This window comes from Eschrichtius robustus, chromosome 2 (genome assembly GCF_028021215.1).
Source record: "Eschrichtius robustus isolate mEscRob2 chromosome 2, mEscRob2.pri, whole genome shotgun sequence".
Lineage (NCBI taxonomy): Eukaryota > Metazoa > Chordata > Mammalia > Artiodactyla > Eschrichtiidae > Eschrichtius > Eschrichtius robustus.
The window spans coordinates 5239512-5252921 of record NC_090825.1 but is presented as its reverse complement, the minus strand read 5'-3'; the positions used below and the strand labels follow the sequence as shown (position 1 = coordinate 5252921).

At 46.9% G+C, this 13410-nt stretch overlaps 1 protein-coding gene across 2 annotated transcripts in view; it reads left to right on the top strand.

The window, feature by feature from the left end:
• The window catches only part of NSUN2 (NOP2/Sun RNA methyltransferase 2), a 28371-nt gene extending 20534 nt beyond the window's left edge, over positions 1 to 7837 (top strand). For both annotated transcript variants that reach the window (XM_068535130.1, XM_068535129.1), the window contains 7 exons: positions 1005 to 1189; positions 1504 to 1596; positions 2331 to 2466; positions 3259 to 3339; positions 3648 to 3786; positions 5000 to 5039; positions 7034 to 7837. In XM_068535130.1, the coding sequence (XP_068391231.1) occupies positions 1005 to 1189; positions 1504 to 1596; positions 2331 to 2466; positions 3259 to 3339; positions 3648 to 3786; positions 5000 to 5039; positions 7034 to 7256 (897 nt within the window). In that variant the 3' untranslated portion in view covers positions 7257 to 7837. The remainder of the gene's footprint in view (positions 1 to 1004; positions 1190 to 1503; positions 1597 to 2330; positions 2467 to 3258; positions 3340 to 3647; positions 3787 to 4999; positions 5040 to 7033) is intronic.
• Positions 7838 to 13410: the final 5573 nt, after the last annotated feature.

Here is a 13410-nt window from a genome sequence, read left to right as displayed (position 1 = left end):
CGCCTTTTTTTTTTTAAGCAATTAAATAGAGTACATTTTCTGGGAGGCAGTGTTGCCTAGTGTTAATAGCTTTAGGACCTTAGCAACTTGTCCACTTAATAGCTTTGTGAATTGAGGGACACGTTGAGCTTTTCTGTGTTCAAGTGTCCTAATTCATAAACTCACTTCATGGGGATTGAGAATTACCACTTTTACCAATCTTGTGACCTGTTAGAAAGGGCGTGTAGCTTTAAAGAGTTTTATTAAGTTGAGGTGTAATTGACATACAACACTATATTAGTTCAGGTGGACGACATAATGATTCTGTTTGTATATACATAGTTACAGAATGCTTTTCCTCATGGTGAGAACTTTTGAGATCTGCCCTCTTAGGAAGTTTGAAATAGGCAACAGTGTTATTACCTGTAGTCGCTGTGCTATGTGTTATGTAATAGTTTTTTTATATAAGATCGTATATAAAATATACATAAAAAATTAATGTAAGTGAAACGTTTTACACATTCTTAAAGCCAAATTTATACTGTTATCCCGGATCAGAAGTTCATTTTTCTACAGGTAGTTTCTCGGTCCCTGGAGGTGCACTTTATCTTTCTACTATCTTTCTTCTAATCTCCACAGCGGTTTATCCAGGGGTCCTGGGAGAGTTTCCACTGTCCTTTATGTATGTCCTTGTCTTCTCGGCCCCGGATAGTGTGTTTGGGGCAGCATGTGACTCATCACGCAGAGCAGATGCACGGCAGCATTTCTGAGTGAAGACAAGCTGACGTTGTTGGCCTTTGCTAGGAAACGGGAAGTTAAAACTAGAATCAGTGCCCATGAATTCTGCTTATAATAGCAGATAGATTTAAAACACTTGTTTTAAAAAAATTCTGTTGTCTTTCTTTTGTACATGAGATGCTGTATTCATTTGGATGGATTTTGCGACGTTTTGAGTTCCGTCTTTTCCTGTATCAGGGCAGAGGAGGTTGTTGGCTGAGTTTAAACAAGCTTACTCCCTGTTCCAGCTGCAGGGTGAGTCTGCAGAGCCACGGGGGCCTGTGCAGCCGGGCCCAGCAGACCCCATGGGAAAGAGCGTCTCCCACCCCTTGGAGCTGGAGAGTAAACCGGCCGCTGGGATTAGTGACACAGAAGCAACTGAAAGAGCTGAGAATTTAGAGAATAATGGAAATAAGAAAGATGGTGTGTGTGGGTAAGAAACGGCGTGTCTTGTTGCTCACGTTCTCGTGTCTCCCCAGCCCTCGTAGATTGAACAGGAACCCAGAGCTGTCTCGGGGGTGGTTTTGCAGGGGTGAGAAGGCCCTTGCTGTATAGGACACGGTTCAGTGCTGAGGAACCCCCAGGGTGGATGCCGCGGGCTGTCCTCTGGAGGGAAGAGACCTACTTCCCTACAGAGCCCGCGCTGCACGGAGCTGGGATGAGGGCTGGGCGGGCGGAGGCGTGCGCTATTGGGATTTAGCGGCATTTCTCAGATGACAGATCGTCTCGTCTCCATTCCCTTCTCAGTCCTCCTCCATCTAAGAAAATGAAGTTATTTGGATTTAAAGAAGATCCGTTTGTATTTATTCCTGAAGACGACCCATTATTCCCACCTATCCAGTAAGGATGAATTCAGCGTTTTAAATTCTTCTTTTAAATTTACCGTAGGGTGAAATGCACGTGTGGTCACATTTAACTGTAGTTTTTCATGTAGCCCCTTTGTGACGCATGTCAGAGCTGGATGAAGGTTTAGAGGGTGTTTACTGAACCCTTCAATTTAAGGTGAGCAGTAATCAGAGAACCTAAACCGCCCAAAGGTATAGATGATAGAGAGATGGAAAACTCTGGGCTGCGGCCAGGGCTCCCCGCCTTGTTCCTGGTTAGGAAGTGAAGAGTAGTGGGTCTGGGTGGGATTTCCAGGTAGAACAGAGGGGAAAGGTGCTCAGGATAACAGTCTTGGGTTCATCTCTTCCTTGTTTGTTGAACTTGGTATCTTTAAACCAGAGTGGTCACTTACATTCATTGTCTTGTAGATAGCGGGTCCTTTGCCTGTGTTTGTAAAAATCCCTCCTCAAATGCCCACGCAGCAGGTGGGTGCTCTCAGGTGTGGTGTTGGAGCAGCAGTTGAGGGGGGAGGTCACATCTGTTAACGCAGGTCCCAGATCTAGCTGCGCTCGGGCGAAGCTCCCGGAGGCCCAGGTGAAGCGGGTGAAGGTGGGCGTCCACGGCAGAGTGCCGGCACCCTTACCCACAGCAGCTTTGAGGAGCGGGACCTGTCGGGGCGAGCAGGCTGCCAAGAGGCATTCGTCACATTCTGAACGGAACTCTTGTAAGCAGCCCTTTCTTCTTCGCAGGAAATTTTATGCTTTGGGCCCTTCCTTCCCAAAGATGAATCTGTTAACTCGAACCGTGGAGGGGAAGAGAAGGCAGCTCTACATGGTGTCCAAGGAGCTGAGAAACGTGCTGCTGAACAACAGCGAGAGGGTGAAGGTACCGCTCACGCAGCCCCGGGGCCCGCGTGCGCTCAGGGCGCTGTGCTTTCGCGTCTGCTGGGACTCGGGTGGGAGGGGCCGGTCCTGACGCGGCCCTGCCAGTCTGCGCGTCGTGGGCAGAGGGGAGCCGAGCTGCCCGGGGGTGTCAGCCGCTGCCAGACACAGGCTGCTTGGCCGTGTCCTGTCCGCCCCACTGGGCTCACGCTGTCTGTGTCACGGGGGACCGACGTCTGCCTGCTGCTCCTGTGGGCGCTTGGCTTTGTTTGTTTCCATTTTCCTTAGAATTTTTCCACTGCTGGGCCCTCTTCTCATTTGCTTTACAGTTTTCCCAGCTTGTTCCCTCTTGCCTGCGTGTTTAACGCTGCTCATCTCTGTGTGGTCTGGAGGTCCCCGAGGTCAGAGTGTTCTCAGGACAGGGCTGGGCCATCAGGTGCCGTCTTTCCTTCCTCTCCTGGGTGTCTGCTGGGGTTTCCAGGCTGACGGCATCCTTGCTCCTGATGGCCCGTGGAACGTGTGCTGACCTATTCTTGTGTTCTCAGAGTTTCTTGGTTTTAACGTCTGTTGTAATTATCAGTCCGTATAAGCCACAGAAACCGAAGCCGTGTGAGAGTATCGGTTGGGCCAAGAGAACGTCTATTTTAGTCAGATGACTCTTGAAGTATTTTCCACTCCTTTTTTCCTTCTTTCAGCAGCTACTTAGAGCTCTGTCTCCTTGTGGTAGAAAGGAGTATTTTAGTCGATTATCCTGACTTTCACTTACGTGCGTTTCATCTGATATTTTCCATCCCAGGTTATTAACACTGGGGTTAAAGTCTGGTGTCGAAACAACAGCGGTGAAGAGTTCGACTGTGCTTTCCGGTTGGCGCAGGAGGTAAGCGCGGCCGGTGGGGGCCGCGGAGGCGTGGATGGGTGTTTCTGAGCCGGCCCGGCGGGTCAGGACCACTGAGCGCCGGGCTGGCTTCTGCCAGGGGGGCTCTCGAGGACACTGAGCTTCCCCGGGGCGCTAGGGTGGGGCTGTGCTTGCTGGCGTGTGTCCCACGTGTCACTGGCGTCCCGCCTGCCAGGGGCTGCCGTGAGGGGAGGGGCCGGCCAGACCCCGCGGATGCCGGCGGCTCACCTCAACGTGCCTGGGTGGTGATTGCTGCCATTCGTAATGGCCACCTCTCTTTATTCCCACAGGGAATATATACGTTGTATCCATTTATTAATTCAAGAATTATCATCGTCTCCATGGAAGATGTTAAAATTCTGTTAACCCAGGAAAATCCGTTTTTTAGAAAACTCAGCAGTGAGGCATACAGCCAAGTCAAGGACATGGGTAAGCAGTTTGGCTGGCGTAGAGACGCAGCTTGTCCTCGTACACATAGTGAAGATGTAGGTGTTCCTGCTTGATGGAGCTTTTTCACTTCTATGTTTCAGGACGTTGTGACTTTGTTCTTAGTGCTTGCGTCGATTTTTGGAGGGATTTCTGGAGACATACCTGATAATCCCTTTCATTGAGGGTCAAGGGCATTGCTGGGGTTGCTCTTCTTCCCCGAGCCAGCCTTCCACGGTTACCTGTGCAGGTGTCGGGGCCCGGCCAGCCCGCCTGCCAGAGCCCCAGGCTGCCCACTGTCACTCGGCAGCCAGGGCCGGGCCCCGCGTGGACGCAGAGGGCAGGTCCCAGCGCTCGGGTGTGTCTGCGTCTCGAGGCCCAGGGGACCGACGAGCACAGGCTGTCGGCTTGGTTTGGCACCTTGACCAGCGCCCTGCGGTAGAATGTGCGTCCTTGCCCAAGGTTCCTGCTGCTCTGCGGGTGGCGGTCACATCCGTGATTTTCTGTTTCATAAACTTCCACCTCGAATCACTGAGTGACGTTTCCTCCTAAGAATACAAATAATCCCACTTGGACTCTAGTTCTGTTTTTCTTTTCTTTCTTGCTTACTTTTTTATAACTTATTCCTTATTTCCGGCTCAGTTGGCTGAAAAGGGCACAAATCAGTCATTGAAGTTAACGTGGTCTCATGCCTGACGTTCAGGCCTGAAGCCTGAGGAGTAGGAGCTTGCCGGGCCGAGGCCTCCTCGTCTCCCCAGGCAGGGCTGCGTTCAAAGTAGGGATTGTTTTAAAGGAGGAGGGGACGTGTGCTCTCTTTCTCTTTTAATCCTACATTTGGACGACTGCAGCATAATTTTTGGCATTTTTTAATGTGTTGTTCCGTGCTCTTTCGGGGAGTGGGAGCAGTTATTTATTGAGTCTTGAATTTTGAGAATCAAGCAGTAGTTAATCCCCACCTCCCTGCTCCTGAGAGAGGCTTGCTGAGTGTTTCAGTCTCTCAGTGGTCTGACGTGAGCCTCTTCCCCACTGTCCCCGTGACCCCACTTGGTGCCTGGCTTGCAGATGGCATTGTGAAGTTAGACGGAAAGGCCTCTTTTCTGCCTCCAGACCCCTGAGACCAAGAGTCTAGATTACTGTTCTCTGGGCACACAAACGTGCACAGCGGAGGTGTCCCTGCTGGCAGAGCTCGACCAGTGTGTGTCTGCTTCTCTTCCAGCCAAGGGCAGTGTCGTCCTGAAGTACGAACCGGACCCCGCGTAAGTGAGACGCTCCTGCCCTCGGAGCCTCCGTGTTCTTGTCCGTGGGGGGGTGGTGGGTGGTCTTAGAAGCCTTTTATGATGTTCCTCTCAAATAGTATTGTGCAGATTTTAGAACTGGAATATTCTCGTATGTCATGAAGATAATCTTGATAAAACATTCCTTTCAAGCCACGTGTATTTTTATTTAGAAGATAAAATGCAGAGTCCTATTCTCTGTGCCCTAGAAATCTAATTCTGATTTTTACCTTAAACAGAGAAAGTGTACAGATAGGATAGTCAAGAGAGGTTGAGTTCTTCCACCTCGGCTGTTGGTTCGGCTGGTGTTTGTGGATCACCCGTTAGGTACCAGGCAGTGTTGCTCTGGGCCGGGGCATGGGGGCCCGGCCCCCCTAGCTAGACTGACAGCCACCTCGGGACCACGGGACCACTGCTCTGCGACACCCCTCGCAGGGGGAGCAGGTCCCACGTGGTCAGCGCTTGCCAGAAACAAGACAGAGGACTTGGGTGTCGGGCCCAGGGGTCCTCAGCAAGGGGGTGGCAGAGTCAGCGTTCGCGTCCCCAGACTGGTTTACATTTAACAGCTGCCTCTGTCAAATAAAGCACCATTTCCAAAGGAGGAGATAGAGCAGAGTCTGGGCTGGAGAGGGGTTTGGGCAGCTTCTCTGGAAGGCAGGACCAGCTGGGCAGCAGCCTGGGTGGAGTTCGCACGGGAGGCCAGGTCCCGGCACCCAGCATGGTCTGTGGGGTGCAGCCTGGGGGGGGCGGGACCAGGAGTAAGACGGCAGGTGGGTTGTAAGGTAACAGTGCTCGTGTGGCCCACGTAGAAAACTGTAGGCTGTTTTAAGATGCGGGTCCGCTTTTCCACATATGCTGGTTTCTACTGGTTGAAGTACACAGGTGAAAAGACAGCTTCAGGAATTAGATATTTTAAAGAGGAAGAAAATGGGAGTATGGGAATTTTCTGGTATTTTCCTGTCATCGTTTTTTATCAACTCAGTGTCCTAGAAAAATAGAAAGGTCCGATGTGTTTCCATCTCCTTTTCTTAGTGGTTTCTCTCTTCCTGGTTCAGGCCTTTCTCTTCTCTTTTTCTGTTTGTTTTTTTGAGAAATATGACTGAAACGCTTGTTTGTTCCATGCACAGCCTGTGTCACTGATGCCTGGCATCAGGTAGGCTTGGGACACATGTTTACTTAAATGAGGGCTTTAGGAGCCTAAAAACTAGACCAGAGTCACGTTTGAAAGAAAGTAAATAACAGTATGCATGGTACAGGCTGATACGCACAGTGCTTGGTAAGGGGCACATGCGTAATACAGACAGTAGCCACCCTCCCAGTTAAGAAAGGGGAGTTGATGCCGCCTGGGAAGCCGGTTGGGCAGGCAGGGTGTTTGGACCTGGATGGCACTGCTTGCTGGACACAGGCAGGCTCGGCGTGCCGGGCATCGTACCGTTACGGGGGTGGGTGACCAGACCCAATTCCGGGAAGCATTGAGTACGGAAAGCATGGTGGTCCTGGCTCCCGGTCCTGGTGCCCCGTCCGGCTGGCGCTGTTACCCTGGGCCCAGTTATCCGGCCTCTGCGGGGCCTCAGTTTGCTCATCTGTAGACGTGGGCCGCGAGCTGCGAGGAGCCACGAGGGACAGGACAAGTTCCTGGCGGTTGGTAGGGTGGGGCATACAGATGGGTCTTCACATTGGCGAAGGTGCAAGTATTTGGAAATTCTAACACTGAAAGTGTTTGAAATCGGCAGAGTTGGGGGTTATTCCACTGTGAGTTTTTAGAAGGAAAACCTGGCCAACCTAAGGGCGTTGGTACTCTTCAGGACAGGAGGAAGGAAGCTGGTTTTCCTTTGAGAGAAGCCTCCGTAGAATCACAGACTAAAATGCCTTCCCCGTGGCTTCGGGGTGCTTTTGGGGAGCGGTTGTGTGTTAGCACTGCCTGCGGTGCAGTTAGGAGGATGCTTAATGCTTACCCGGAGCCGTTCTGTTCACAGGAAACCGGACACGCTCCAGTGCCCCATTGTGCTGTGTGGATGGCGGGGAAAGGCCTCAATTCGAACTTTTGTGCCAAAGAATGAACGGCTTCACTATCTCAGGATGATGGGGCTGGAGGTGTCGGCAGAAAAGAGGAAAGAGAGGGCTGTTCCGACGAGCGAGAGTGCAGCCAGCCCTGGGGCTCCGGAGGACCAGCTGGCTGCCGAGCAAGGGGCAGGGTAGCCGGCCGGCCGGAGGCCGCCACAGGCAGGGGCCCGGCGGCCGGCCCGCCCCGGTGCGCTGGCTGCAGGGGCCTCCGCCTCGGCGCCGCCACTGAGGCGAAACCCAGGACTACTTGTGACCGGTGAGGCACACGTCTGTCAAGACTGGGAGGTGACGGCAGTTTAGGTCTGTGAATGACCCCCGGACGCCTTTCACATGGAGCGTATGGAAGGTATTTTTTTAGCTTGTTAGAATTTCCTCATTTCTTTGGCAAAGTTGAGTCCAGTATGCCTGTTGCCGGTAATAGACTTTCATTGTTAAAGTCTTATTCTACCAAGAAATATAACTGCCCTGGCAGAAAATTTCAGGTCCCTTTTGTTATGCCTGTATTGGTCTTAAGGCCTAGTGCTTCTTTTAGGCATTTTTTTTAAGAGAGAATCTGTAACTACGTGTGGATTGTTGGAAAACTGTACTATCAGCTTTAATAATTGTGTTAAGTTGCCCATTAGTGTGACATTAATACGCAGTGGGGTTAATATCTGAGGTCTCAGATGACTTCTGTGCCTTTGTAATAAAAGGTAAAATAAACTTTCTCACAGTAAGAGCTGTATCGTGAATTGTGATACTAGTCATGAGGGTTTTATGTGCTTTTATTGGAGTACCCTGCAATTTTAATTTTTAAATGGGGTTTGGGATCCTTGGAAAGTTTAAATAAAGAGTCATTAATGAAAATGGGTATGTGTATGACTCTAGTGTTTACTCCAGTTCATGAGGCAGAAGGAACTAACTTATTTTGGGGTAAATGGAAACATTAGGATTAAAGCCTTCTTAGCTGGTGGAAGGAATTTTAATGTGAAGGCAGCTCTTGAATAAAGTCAGTAGTTAGGTCTGAAAGCGCTTGAAGGACTTTCTTGTGGGTTAACCTTTTATCTTCCAGAGGGCGGTACTGACGCTGCAGCTACAGTGAGGCCGATGTGGGTGGGTAGAGGGTTGCTTAGCAGTTTGGGAACCGTCTCCAGTGCTGAATGGGCTCCCTCGGGCACTGTGCTGACCAGGCAGGAGCTGCGTGGCCGTTTCAGTTAGTCGCTTACCAGGTCCCTGCTCTGTGTCAGGCGGGGTTCTGGGTGACACATCCTATCAAGACCCTCAAAATTTCAGGAAAGAAGAGTATGGTGTGGTGAACCTTCACGTCCCTGTCACCTGGCTTTCACAGTGAATACAATCTCATTAATACCCACCTTTTTGTATTATTTTGAAGTAAATCGTGTCTAACATTTCAAAAGATAAGAACCCTTTTTCTTTTTAAAAAATAACCTCGGGACTTCCCTGGCGGTCCAGTGGTTAAGACTTCGCTTTCCTGTGCAGGGGGCGTGGGTTCAATCCCTGGTCTGGGAACTAAGATTCCACATGCCTCATGGCCAAAAAACCAAAACATAAAACAGAAGCAACATTGTAACAAATTCAATAGAGACTTTAAAAATGGCCCACATCAAAAACATCTTTTAAAAAATAAAAATAAAAAATAACCTCAATAACTTCACACCAAAAGCAGTAACAATTCCTTAACGTCAAATAACTTACATGGAAATTCTGTACACCGAAAACAATTAAGACATGGATGAAAAAATTGAAGGCACAAATAAATGGTAAGATACTCCATGCTCATGGATTGGAAGAATTAATATTGTTGAAATGTCCATACTGCCCAAAGTGATCTTACAGATTTGATGCAAGCCCTAAAAAATTCCAACGGCATTCTTCACAGAAAAAAGAATCCTAAGATTTGTATGGAACTACAAGAGACCCTGAATAGCCAAGGCAATCTTGAGAAAAAGGATAAAGCTATAGGCATCATATTCCTGATTTCAAACTGTATTAAAAAGCTATAGCAAAACAGTATGCTATTGGTAGAAAAACAGGCATGTAGATCAGAATAGAAAGCCCAGGAATAAACTCATGCATATATGGTCAATTTTTGGCAAAGGAACTGAGACTGTACAATGAGAACAGGACAGTCTCTTAAATAAATAGTGCTGGGAAAAGAGGATTGCCACATGCACAAAGCATGAAACTGGACCCCTATCTTATACATATACAAAAGTCAGCTCAAAATGGATTAAAGACTTAAATGTAGACTGAAACTCTAAAATTCCTAGAAGAAAACATAAGGGGTAAGCTCCATGACATGGCTCCTGGCAATGATTCTTTTGGGTATGACAACAAAAGCAAAAATAAACAGGTGGGACTACAAAGGAAACCAACAAAATGAAAAGGTGATCTATGGGATGGAAGAAAATGTTTGCAAACCATATGTCTGATAAGGGGTTAATACTAAAATTTAACCTGTTAATACTAAAAATACAGGGAACCCATACAACTGAATTCAAAAAAAATCCAATTAAAAAAAGGGGCAAAGGACTTAAGTAGGCATTTTCCCAAAGAAGACAAATGGCCACAGATACATGAAGACGTGCTCGACATCAGCAGTCATCAGGGAAATGCAAATCAAAACCACAATGAGATGTCACCTCACAATTTGTTAGGATGACTATTACCTAAAAGGAGAAAGGCTGGTGAGGACATGGGGAAGAGAGAACCCTGGTACACTGATGGTGGGAGTGGAAAACAGTCTGGAGGTTCTTCAAGAAATTAAAAATAGAACTACCAGATGATTCAGCAGTCTTCCGGGTATTTATCCAAAGGGGATGAAACTTATCTCCAAGAGATACCTGCACCCCCATGTTAGTCATATGTTATTTACAATAGCCAAGGTACGGAAACGGGTAAACCTAAGTTCGTCAACAGATGAATGGGTAAAGAAGATGTGGCGCATATATATACAACGGGATATTATTCAGCTGTAAAAAAGAAGGCAGTCCTGCCATAATGACAACATAGATGGACCTCGGGCGTTGTGTTGAGTGAAATAAGGCAGACAGAAAGACAAATACGACATGGTGTCGTTTATGTGTGGAATCTAAAAAAGAAAAGTTGAACTCAGAAAAAAGCAGTAGAAAAGTGGTTGCTGGGAGATGGGGAAGAAATAAAGACCAAAAAACCCCACAAATAGCTTAGTTAATGTTCACATTTGCTTACTCTCAGTTTGTTTTTTAAATTGGTTTGGACAAATAGACCACACACTGTGTTTGGTTGATTTGTCTCCTAAGTCTCTTGATTTTGAAATACTTTCCAGCTCAGTAGTGTGAAGAGTTCCTATTTACCCTTCACCTAAATTCCTGTGTCTGTGTGTGTGTAACTAATTTTTCTTCTGAACCAATTGAGTTAGTTGCAGACATGTTTCATTATCCCTTAATACTTCAGCATGTCTTTGCTAAAAACAAAGGCACCAGGAGCATATCAAGAGGCTCGTGATGTGGATTTGTCGCTTCCTAGTTAAGTTTTACTTGAGTAAAACTGCCTCCACATTTCTTCACTTAAAACCTTAACAGGTATTTTGCAGGGAGATACTTTGACTATGTACCTCTTTGTTATCAAACTTTACCAGCTTTAGCATTTCTTGGTATTTTTTCCTGAACCAGTTTTTACCATGAGATCTGCAAAATGGTAATTTGCAGTTTTATCACTCCTCTACATTATTAGTTTGCATTCTACACTAAACACTTTTCCCCTCTCCCCTACTTTATTCATTTATATCATGTGGACTCAAGGATTCCTGTTTTATTCAGTAAGGTATATGTTACTGTCATTGTCCCAGGATTTGCTGATGGGAGCTGCTTCTAGTCGGTTCTAACATCCTTCCACATGTCCCCATCATGCTTCTTTCTGGTACAATGATGGTCCAGTCCTGGAGCCACCCGGGATCCCCAGATCCTTTTAGTGGAACCTGGTAGGTAGAAACCAACGTCTGGTATTAGGTGTGCTCACGGCTACTGAGGTGTTGTTTCTTACAGACCCTCTCAGAGAGAGCTAGGAAATGAATGTGTGTGTGTGCACACACCTTACATTTGTACATCTGTATGTGTTACTTATACATTGTTTCAAACCATGTCACATCAATACCTCTGATTCCAACCCAACACCGGGTTCTATTGTAGTCCCCCTTCCCTATTTATCCTCCCTTTTTCCCCACATAAGCAGCGTAGCCCTGATTTTCCTATTTCTATTTGTTCAACATTTGAAGGTACTAATCCCCTCTTTCACTGGAGCTGAAAGCCTCAGACTCTGGCCCTTCCAATGCCCACCGGCTGTGCCAGGGCCAACTTCACCAACCAAAGGGAAGGGGGAGCTCTTAGTTCTGTTCAAGTTTCTCCAGAGCTTCTTTAAAATGCAGATTTCTGGCCCTATTATTGGAGAGACTATTTCTTATGACCGGAGTGGAGTCTAAACCCAATATGGCCTAACTTGTGGTCAGGTTGAGGACCGTTGGTTTATATAACCTTAGCTCATCTAAGACTGTGATACTGTAAAGGCAAATTAGAACGCTTGCTGTTTTCTTTGCAGTAAAGATGGCTAACGTTTGTTCAGTTGAGGTACTTTACAAACATTTTGTATAGCTGTAGTCTATATAGGCATGGTTAGGTTGTCACGACCAATATTAAATGACAGAGCCATAATTCAAACCCAGGTCTGTCCACACTGCATCACAGTTACTGTGGGCCCAGGCAGTCGATAAAACACCCTTGAGTATTTAGATCTCATCCCAATTTAACATGTAAGCAAACCAAGGCCTAGGTAATAACAGTCATTTAACAGGACAATGTCGGGCCTTTGCCAATGATATTTAAGTTACTTACACTGACTCATATCAGTCAGGTGTGACCAGGAGAAACCACATAGTAATTTGTGGGAATGGGAAATTTAGTAGGAAGGATGGCTTACGGTAGTGGGGTCGGGGTAATGAGGGCTTGGCTGGTAAAAAGTAAAGAGAATGGTGAAGGGTATGGGAATGACAGAAGGAGCAGCTAGCCCTGAGCGAGAGCACCTCAGGAAGAACCCATCACTCCTCACCCCAGGAGTTGTTGAGGAGGGTGTGACCGCAGGGACATTGCTATGGCTCTGCATTGGTGGAACTTGCTGGAAGTCTGCCCTCTAGGGTGCCGGGGAAGGCTGCTGGCCGCTGGGCGCTGCTGGCCATTGCACCCTGCAGGAGCTGGACACGGGGCAGCTGCACACAGTGGGGCAGCTGGGGAGCAAGGACACCAGAATCTTGAGGCAAAACCCCTTCTTCCTGCAGTGTCACTCTAGTGCCCTCTACTGACAGAGCTGGCAGAACTATTTCAAGGACCCAGATCCGTTTTGGCAGAGAGGGCAATGATGGATGAACTTGGAGCCATGAGACAGTAAATTGACAACTGATATGTGACTCACTATACAGCAACCTAATGGAGGGGGGTATCACCCCTACTCACAGATAAGGAAATTGAAGCAAAAATAAGTAATACCAGACATCACACAGAGTAAGTGACAAAGCCAGGATTCCAATTTTTTTGTTTTTGTATGTTTGTTTTTTCTTTAAAACACAGTAGTTTATTTTTTTATCACATTATGAGCAGCCTGCAGGTAGGCTGTTTTGATAAATACGGGAACTTTAGTTACCAAAACATAATGAAAATAATTCAAATTTAAATGTAAATGATTTCCCCTGATTCCCTAATTAGGGGTACAACAATTGGTATATAACATTTATTATTATTATTATTATTATTAACATAACCAAGCCTTCATTACCTTTTGAAAAAATAAATTCAAATTTTTTTCTTGAGACCTCCAGCTCCTTCCCTGAATTAACAGGATTCCAATTTTTTAAAAAGTCTTGACCTACAGGAGCAGAGCCGGCAGTTCAGTTGTGAGTGGGGCCTCTATCGCAGGACACCTTCCTTTTAAAGGGACAGTTGCATTGCAACGGCTGCTTTTTAGTGATCACATTTTCATGGTTTCAGCGGCTTTTCAAAATTGCCAGTAAGGAGTGAACTTCCAGAGGAACAAATGTGATATGTGAGTGTATGTTTTCTTGCTTCTTTTAAAATTAAGGCTATTTTAAACCTCTAAGCTTTTTTGTCAAATGTAAATTTATGAACTTTCCTCAAAGCAGAGGATAATTAGGAGGGATTGTCTGGTTCGAGACATGGATTGAATCCAGGCATCTAATTTCACTGCCCCCCAAGCCCTAGTAAAACTACAGTAACCATATTTTAACAAACAAAAACAAAGAGAG